This window comes from Sus scrofa, chromosome 7, assembly GCF_054392235.1.
Source record: "Sus scrofa isolate SSC_HxYL_T2T_F1_AM1 chromosome 7, Sscrofa_HxYL_maternal_Yorkshire_Landrace_v2.0, whole genome shotgun sequence".
NCBI classification, from domain to species: domain Eukaryota; kingdom Metazoa; phylum Chordata; class Mammalia; order Artiodactyla; family Suidae; genus Sus; species Sus scrofa.
In genome coordinates this window covers 83,244,538-83,253,603 of record NC_139389.1, presented here as the reverse complement: position 1 = coordinate 83,253,603, position 9,066 = coordinate 83,244,538, and the positions used below count along the sequence as shown (strand labels likewise).

General features: G+C 54.7%; 1 protein-coding gene across 3 annotated transcripts; it reads right to left on the bottom strand.

The window, feature by feature from the left end:
- Positions 1-1,163: 1,163 nt before the first annotated feature.
- Positions 1,164-8,554, bottom strand: GZMH (granzyme H (cathepsin G-like 2, protein h-CCPX)). Of its 3 annotated transcripts, XM_084966084.1 has the most exons (6): positions 8,322-8,554; positions 4,637-4,893; positions 3,097-3,257; positions 2,440-2,575; positions 1,976-2,236; positions 1,164-1,434 (listed from the first exon to the last, which is right to left on the bottom strand). In XM_084966084.1, the coding sequence occupies exons 2-6, from the start codon at positions 4,688-4,690 to the stop codon at positions 1,291-1,293; spliced, it is 756 nt and encodes a 251-aa protein (XP_084822210.1). In that variant the 5' UTR covers positions 4,691-4,893; positions 8,322-8,554; the 3' UTR covers positions 1,164-1,290. The 3 variants fall into 3 exon arrangements, with proteins under 3 accessions (XP_084822210.1, XP_084822211.1, NP_001137165.1); XM_084966085.1 differs by lacking the exon at positions 8,322-8,554 and having other exon boundaries at positions 2,156-2,236; positions 4,637-4,983; NM_001143693.1 differs by lacking the exon at positions 8,322-8,554 and having other exon boundaries at positions 1,209-1,434; positions 4,637-4,844.
- Between the last annotated feature and the right edge of the window lie 512 nt (positions 8,555-9,066).

Below are 9,066 nucleotides of genomic sequence, written 5' to 3'. Positions count from 1 at the left end.
GGCTAGGTTGCTGAATGAGTCCATAGGCTTTGGTAACAGCTGAGCTCCTGGGGGATGCTGGGCTGCACCCAGGGCCAGAGCTGGTTCTACCCAGGTGGAGGTGGGTATGGCTCCTCTGATAAGCATTAGGTGGGCTGGCAGCTCAGGTATGGCGGGGATGGGCAAAGGAGAATCTTTTTTTTTTTTTTGTCTTTTGAAGGCTGCACCTGTACCATACAGAAGTTCCCAGGCTAGGAGTAGAATTGGAGGTGTAGCTGCTGGCCTACTACAGCAGCTACAGCAACGCGGGGTCCCAGCCATGTCTGTGACCTACATCAAGCTCATGGCAATGCAGGATCCTTACCCCACTGAGTGGGGCAAGGGATGGAAACTGCATCCTCATGGATGCTAGTTGTGTGTGTGTGTGTTTTACCACTGAATCACGATGGGAACTCCTAAAGGAGGAGAATTCACATGGGGCACTGAGAACTCTGTTAGGGAGACGAGAGGGCGGATGGCTCAAAAGGGGGTGAGCTAGAAGGGAAAGGAGCTGGTGTCCAGGGCACTCGAACGGAAAACAGGGGCTGGTATGGGATGGCTACGGAGCAAGGTTGACTGAGCTCAGTTCTAGACCTGGGCTGGGTGGGGAGATGAGACCCAGGTGAGGCTGAGGGCCATCGTGGGAACATGTCAGCCTCCTAAGCCTGTTTGTGACAGTCCTGGTTATGGGAGGAGCCTGCTCTCACTAGAGACAGAGGCCCTGGCAACAGGAATCTGAGTGCCCGTGGCATGGTGCCCTGACCTCCTGCATGCCTGGAGTTACTCTCCTTCCATTGACCCGCTCTTTGCCAATTTGTTGGGGGCTTGGTGACAGTGTTTGGCTTGGAGAAGGTAAGAAATGTCTAAGTCCCTGAGAGGACCATTTGGAAGAGAGAAGAGTGTCCTTGTATAATGGACAGCCTTTTAGACCCTTTTAGACTCAGCCCTTGCAGAAGGCTCCACACCACAGAGGTGTGATTGAGAAATCAATGAGCCTCTATACGGACAACATGGGATTTAGGGATGTCGGGATGTAGGGAGGAGTGAGTGGGGAGAAAGGTGGCTGCAAAACCCGGACCGGACAGCAGAGGGCGGCAGGGAGTAGTGCTGGTGCATAGCGAAGTGGTTCTACAAGTAAACAGGAATTCTGTGATAATCACCCTGGAGATCCATTTATTATGGCCCTGTGATCCCAGTGCCAATCCCCATGGGAGTCTCGCCGCTGCTCCGGAACAGTGTCAGCACGGAAAAAGGTGATTCTCCAGCTAGCTGTTAGAGGGGCTTCATTGTTTTCTTTATCCAGGGCAGGAAGTGTGAGACCTTGGTAAAGACTCCGGGAGGGGTCCCATCCATTTTTCCATAGGAGAAAATACCCTGGACCACATTTTTGCACACGAGGGGCCCACCGGAGTCGCCCTGTGGGCAGAGAGAGGAAGGGCTGAGCGGTCCCCTCACAGGCCTGCTGTCCCTGCTGTCCCTGGCTGGGTGGGCTGGGCGTGGGCTGGGGATGTCTGTGGGGAAGATCCGGACCAGAGCAGACCCGGTCCCCTCCCTCCATCGCAGAGCTCCAGCCTGGCTCTGACTGCCGTTTTTTTTTTTTTTTTCCTTTTTTTAAAATTACTCAAATGAATTTATCCCATCTGTAGTTCTATAATGATCGTAACAATCTGATTTCACAGGATTTCCATCCCACAGTCCAGGCACATCCCCCCACCCTCTGACTGTTGATTACTGCTTGGCTTGGGCCAACCTTTCTCTCAGTCTTCCTGGAAACTGATGGTAATGTAGCTGCTGAATGGCCAGTCCTTCCTCCCCCTCCCTCCTGACGCACTCAGGAGAAAACTGAAGCTTGGACTCATAGATCAGGTGCCCGAGCACTCAGGCTGAGGCATGAAAGCATGGCCTCTCCCCTCCCCAGACCTCCCTGAGTCCCTCTCCCCAGGGCAGGAAACCTGACCTTGAAGCTGGTCTTCATGTCCCTCGGGTTCCCCACACAAATCTGGGAGGCCCGGTGGTAATAGCCGCTGGGGAAGGGGAATTCGCACGCCACATCGTCCTGCACCCTCAGCTTTGCCTCCTGCAGGGTGGAGGTCTGAATGCCCCTTGCCACCTGCCCCCAGCCGGCCACACTGCACACCTGTCCCGGCTTCACCCTGGCCTTGGCCCCGGGCAGGCCGAGGGTCTTCACAGCCTTAGTCAGCTTGGCCTTTCTCTCCAGCTGGTGGGAAAAGGCAAGAGAGTCCGCCTCAGCCAGTGGCCTCAGGCCCAGACGTGGCGCCGAGGCTGCACTGATCTCCCTCTGCCCCGAGCCACTGGGACTGGTCAGGTGGCCAGGACAGGAGGGAGGAAAGGGACAGGTGCCAGTGGGAGGGGAAACCACCTGTCCCCAGGAGAGCAAGAGAGGCAGGGAGGTTTCCTTGCCTGCAGTAACATGATGTCATTGGAGATGCGCTTCTCGTTATAGTCTGGGTGACGGATGGCCTTTCTCACTGGGATCACCTGCTGGGTCTCCTCCTGTTTCTTGATGTTGTGGGCCCCCAGGGTGACGTTGATTGAGCTGCAGAGAGAGCAGAGCGGGGGGTGTGGGGAGCACGGAGTCACAGGAGATTCAGCCTAGGAGCCGTGAAGGGCAGGTGACACAGGGCAGGGCTGCAGCAGAGGGGAAACTGAGGCAACAGATGGTCCTGGGAGCGAGTGACTCTGCGCCCCCGTGCTTCTGAGTGACAAAGGGCAGGGCTTCTCGGAGCTTTCTCAGGCAATATGTGAAATTATATCCAAGTGTGTGTTTTGACACTCAGGGCATGCTTTCATCCTCCACTGATGCTCTCCTTGGCCAGTGGGGGCCCTGGCTTCTCCCCATGCCTCTTGCTCTCACCTCTGAGTCTCAGACCTCAAAACTTACCTGTCCTGTGTCTCAGCTTTATGGCACCTTAGTCCTGCTCTCAGAGGGCTCCTCTGATGAGCCGTCATGATCCTGAGTTCCCAGGTGCTCAGGGGCCTTCCTGGCACTGATCCCCTGGGGAGAGGATGGGGTTCCCTCAGGACTTGGGGAGGGGGTAGGCTGGCTGCTGCCCTCACCTTCCCCTGCAGTGAGCAGCTGTCAGAACAAAGTCCTTCCGCACGAGGACTCCGCCACACCTCTTCACACTCTCCTTGTCCAGAAACCGAACGAAGGCCATGTAGGGGCGGGAGTGGGGCTTGGCCTCATGGCCCCCTATGATCTCCTCTGCAAGAAAAGGCTGGAAGATGGGGTGACGAGAGGCTCAGGGACGTGGCGGTTAAGGGGGGTCGACAGCACCCTGAAGTGGGATAACCTTTTTTGAACCTCGAGCCTCAGTAGCCCCCGCTGAGAAAGGGGTTAGTGCTTGTCCCCCACATCCTCCCTCTGACGCGCACATGGAGGGGCAGGGTCTGCCTTCAGGACGGTGGAGCCGGAGGACCGGGGATAGGAGCCCGCATTGAGCCCTCCCTCCCTCTCAGTCTCCCTCCCGCTTTGGAACTCTGCTAACATCCTGATTGGTGTCATTTTCTTTCTTTCCTTCTTTCCCTCTTTCTTTCTTTCTTTCCCTCTTTCTTTCTTCCTTCCTTCCTTCCTTCCCTCCTTCCTTTCTTTGTCTTTTCTAGGGCCACTCCCTTGGCATATGGAGGTTCCCAGGCTAGGGGTCTAATTGGAGCTGTAGCCACCGGCCTACACCAGAGCCACAGCCACAGTCACAGCCACAGCAACTCGGGATCCGAGCCGTGTCTGTGACCTACACCACAGTTCACAAAAACGCTGGATCCTTAACCCACTGAGCAAGGCCAGGGATTGAACCTGCAACCTTATGCTTCCTAGTTGGATTCATTAACCACTGTGCCGCGACGGGAATTCCTGGTGTCATTTTCTAAGAATCTACGTATGAACGTATAGAGTTGGGTTTTCTAAAATCCTCCCCTCCTAGGGCCTAATACATCCTAGGATTTCAGGTAACATCTTTTGGTGCATGAGTGAATGGCCTCTGATTCGCTTTGCGCTGAGGTTTGGTGAGGATGGCACTGGTGGGATTCAAGACCACGGGCATGGGGGAGGGCACTGCCAGAGACAGTGGAGCAGCTGAGGGCCTGGGAGGCAGGGCCAGTGGCACTGAAAGTGGGCTACTTGGGGTCTGGGGGCAGAGCCGAGGCACCCGGAGAGCTTTGGGTGCTGTCATCTAGCCTCTTCTGAGCAGCACCCCAGGCCCTGGGCTCCTCTCCTGGGCAGCACTGAGGGGTAGAGGACATGGAGAAATGCCACTGGTGCTTGAGCTCGGTCCACTGACAACCCCCACACTGAAGTGGGTCCACCTGAGCTGCCCTTTCCTGGGTTGGAAGGAGGGGTTTTAGTAGCTTGTTCTGGTAGCTTCCCATCCTCTGCCAAGCACACAGCCCACCTTCCCAGAGGTCCCAGGCTAAGAGCCACCAAAGCACTGGTGAAGCCCTGTCCTTCCTGCCATCCATCCCCGCTGAGTGTCTCTGCAGCTTGGAACTTGGGGTTTGGGATGGGAGCTGGGGGCAGAAATCGGAGTGGAGCAGAGGGGTCAGGAGTACAGGGGGGTTGGTGAGAGGGGCTCAGGCCTCAGGAATGGGGATTGTCACTTACCCATCCCAGCCCAGGGGACAGAAGAAAGGCCAATGAGAGCAGGACTGGCTGCATGTTCCCTGAAGGTCCGCCCAGGTCTGAGCTGCTGGTGTTGCTTCCTCGCAGACACGGAGCCCAGGGGAACGAAAGAGGGGAGGCCGGGTGCCTCCCAGCCCTGTGCTCCCCTCGAGGAGGGTGTCCGCGTGCAACGTGGTTGTTCCCTTCTCTGCCGTGGGTTAGGTGAGAACAGCACTGTCACCGCACTGGCACTCCCACTGCTGTCACAAAGCAAGAAGAAAAGAACCTGAAGGCGAGGGCTGTGGTGCAGCCAGCAGAGGGGCTGGATCTCCAGCAGCCCCTCCGTGACTAAATCGAGACTATCTCCCTTTCTCACCTCTTGGGCCTTCTTCTTTTTTTCTTTTTAGGGCCACACCCATGGCACATGGAAGTTCCTGGGCTAGGGGTTGAATCGGAGCTGCAGCTGAGGCCTGTGCCTCAGCCAGAGCAACACTGGATGCAAGCCGCATTTGTGACCTATGCCAGAGCTCATGGCAATTCTGGGTCCTTAACCCACTGAGTGAGGCCAGGGATTGAACCTGCGTCCTCATGGGTACTAGTCGGGTTCATTTCCACTCCACAACGGGATCTCCTCTTAGCCCACAATTTTGAACAAAAGTCCTGGACTTATTTTCACTGGACCAAAACAAACCATCAATGGAGAGGCCTGGCTGTGCTGTGCTGAGGTATTTAGCACCCCTGGAGCTGAGGTGGGGGCTCTCCCACCCAAATCCTGGTGCCCCTGACTGGGGAGGGGCTTCCCCTCAAGCAGTGCTGCTCAGTCTGGTGCAGAATTGGGGGAAACAGAGGCCCATTATCCTACCAGTGACTCTGCCCTGAGTCTTCTCTGTCCAGTGTCCAGAGAGCCACATGTCTGGTGTTGCTGGGCCCAGCAGGCATACACGTTTGCAGATTATCCCAACACTGTCACCAGGGTGAGGACAGAGGAAAGGGAGGGAAGGGAAGGCAGGAGGAGTTCTAAACCTGATCCCAGTGCAGCTGAAGAAACAACATCTTTTTTTCTTCATTTATAAAAGTTTTATTGAAGTACAGTGGATTTACAGTGTTGTGCCGACTTCTGCAAAGGGACCCAGTCGTACATACACATACAGGCCCTTTTTTTCTTTTTTTTTTTGTCTTTTTGCCATTTGTGGGGCCACTCCTGTGGCATATGGAGGTTCCCAGGCTAGGGGTCTCATCGGAGCCATAGCCACCGGCCTACACCAGAGCCACAGCAACACAGGGTCTGAGCCATGTCTGCGACCTACACCACAGCTCACGAAAACGCCATATCTTTAACCCTCTGAGGAAGGGCAGGGATGGAACCCGCAACCTCATGGTTCCTAGTCGGATTCGTTAACCACTGCGTCCTGACGGGAACTCCCATCCAGTCCCTTTCTTAAGGTATCTTCCATCTTGGTCTCTCCCGCGTGTAACTGAATATGGTTCCCGTGGTCTAGAATAGGCCCACATTAGGAACAGCATCTTATGAGCAAATAGAAAACGAGTGGAAGGAAACATGTGTAAGCATTAATGATGATGATCTGAGGGTGGCGGAATGCTTGGCAGCTTTAATTTTTTGTATTTCTTGCCGAGTCCAGCGCTGCAGGGCAACGGGAGATCCTGAAAGAGGGAGGCCGTGGTGTATCGAAACACACAACTCTCACATTTAGAAAGTGGGGCACCAGGAGGCACTCTGTTCTGCACAACAAAGGCGCCTAGGCTTTAGCCCACATGCCACCCCCCTTTTTCTTGTCTTTTGTCCTTTTAGGGCCGCACTGGGGGCATATGGAGTTTCCCAGGCTAGGGGTTGAATTGGAGCGGTACACACCAGCCTATGCCAGAGCCACAGCAACGCCAGATGTGAGCCGCGTCTGTGACCTACACCACAGCTCATGGCAATGCCGGATCCTTAACCCAGAACCCGCAACCTCCGGGTTTCTAGTCGGATTCGTTTCCTCTGTGCCACGACAGGAACTCCCCCATGTGCCTTTTATTAAGGAAGGTGCCCTGTGTAGGTTAGTGAGCAGGAACAGGCACAGGCAATGACAAAGCTCCCTCTTAGCGAATAACAATGGAAACTATTAGCACTGGTGCATCCGTCTAGGGCATAGTGAGCTGCTTCTAGAAGGGCATGGTTTCTGCATGACTCCCTTATCTTTTCTTTGAGAGACCCTGTGCTTGAGAACTCTGCATCAGCAGATATTTGCCTTCTGGAGAGGTCAGCCGTTCAGTGGGCTCCAACAATTTCTATGTTCTGTATTTAGCTGTCTTTCTCTGAGGACTGTGTGTTACTTTTATGGCCCAACTCATTTTCCCATAGTCGAGGCTCATTTATCAAATGCAAACATTTGGAAAAAAAAAAAAAAACTATTTAGTAAATTGGTGCAACCACTGTGGAAAACAGTATGGAGATGCCTCAGAAAACTAAACATAGAACTACCCTTTGATCCAGCAATCCCACTCCTGGGCATCTATCCTGGGAAAACCATGACTCTCAAAGACACGTGTACTCCAGTGTTCATTGCAGCTATTGGCTACAGGACATCTTTGGAACAAAAGGATAACGTTGAGACCAATACTTTCAGGTAAAATAAGTTTCCTTTGGATGGAAATATATTTATTTACACACACACACACACACACACACACACACACACACACACAAGGGAACAGTGGAGGTGGGGAGAGGCTGGCTCAGACCAAGATCAAGAGCACCCTCAAGGTCACTTGGGCTGAAGGAGGATGTGCTGTCAGGTCACCAGAGGCTGCACAGGCCCCTGGGCCTTAGACTCCAAGACAGAGCTGGGACAGGCCCTTGGGCTGGGCCCGGGAATACTGAAGGACCCCCTGAACCTCGCTCAGGATTCCGAGCTCTGGCTGCTCTGATGTGGGGAGGGAGGGCTGCGTGGGGTGAGCTACATCGTTCCAAACCCTCCCCCATTTCTGTTAGGGTGGAGAAGTGCCCCCCAAAACCCCAGAGCTTCTCAGGTGATCCTCCTTCCTGGTGTGGGTTCTCGTCTGTCGCCCTATGGGCACTGGATGGGGTGGGGTGGGGGTGGGGGTGTGGACCAGGAGGAGGGTGCTGTGCAGGTAAGAGGGTCCTCTCGAAGACGGTCATTTTCCCTGAGGAGGCGTCTCCCTTTTCTGATGACGCTCACAGTCAGCCTGGCAGCAGGAGCGGGCACTGGGGACGAGTGACTGGAGGGAGCTGGCTGTCAATGCAGCTTGATTTTTTTTTTAAATTCCAGATGTGGAAAGTGGGGTATGCTGGAGGGGAAGCCCGTAACAGACCAGAAATGTGAACAGAGGGTTGCCAGACCCAGTAGGTACCTAACCCCTGTGTTAGGGTGAAGAAGGAGGAATCAGTGACTTCTGTCCCAGAGATGGAAGTTTATTAAGTCCCTGGAAGGCTGCCCCTCCCCAAACACACCCAGTGCCCTTTTGGCCTCTTCCTGCTGTGCTCCTGGAACCAAGGCCTGGAGAAGGGAGATGGGACCATAGTTGGTGGTCTTTGAGAGAGTTGGACCTGGGCTCAGAAATTCCTGGGGTTGGACCAGGGCCAGGGCGTGTGTGAGTGTGGCATCTGAGCAGGTCTGTGCCAGTGGGGCATGAGACTGGGCCTCTGATGGTGGGGACAGTCACTCACCTGCCTCCCCAGGTAAGGACAGAGGAAGGGCCGCCAGGAGCAGGTGCAGAGCATCTCTCCAGGAAGGCTGCCCAGATCTGAGCTGCTGGTGGTTCCTCTGGTCTTTTAACCCTGAGTGTCTCCTCCAGTGATCCTTTATCATCCAAGGCTCCTCTGAAAGCCTCACACTATTGTCTCATCACATCCTCTAGTCTAAGTGGCGTACAAAGTTATCAGTCCCTGCAGAAGCACATGCAGCTCTTGGCTCAGTGCCATCACAGCAGCATAAACAGGAAATGAAGCTACAAGTAGGGGTGGCTGGATGGTGTAGCAGCAGGTCCCTAGACTCAGCAACCGGGGTCTCATGATGAGAGATCAAAGAACCTCCTCATTTCCGTGGTTCTCTTTACATCGCCAGGGTGAATGTTTATTGAGGCCCCTTGTTCTGGGAGACTGTGGGAGACATTGGCGATGAGAGGCTTTGCTTCTGGTGGAGACAAATCCCTCAGTGACCGGACGAGGATGGTGAGGTCCAAGGTATGGGATGGACTGGACAGAACAGTCTGAGAGTGATGCTGAGGAGGGCTTGTTCCAGCTCCTAAAGAACTGAGTGGTTCAAAACAGCAACCTTGCTTTTACCTGTGGATGTGCATTGTGGTCAGGGCACAGCGTGGAGAGCTCCCCTCTGTCCCTGATGGTGTCAGGGAGGCTTGATGCCTGGAGGCCTGAAGACTCTCTCACACATGTCCCATGGTTGGTGCCGGCT

Coding starts and splice junctions, on each gene's coding strand:
- GZMH (XM_084966084.1), bottom strand. CDS start 4,690: ATGCAGCCAGTCCTGCTCTCATTGGCCTTTCTTCTGTCCCCTGGGCTG. Junction 3,258..4,636: donor TGTCCCCTGGGCTGGGATGG/GTAAGTGACAAT, acceptor CCCATCTTCCAG/CCTTTTCTTGCAGAGGAGAT. Junction 2,237..2,439: donor ATGACATCATGTTACTGCAG/GCAAGGAAACCT, acceptor TTTTCCCACCAG/CTGGAGAGAAAGGCCAAGCT.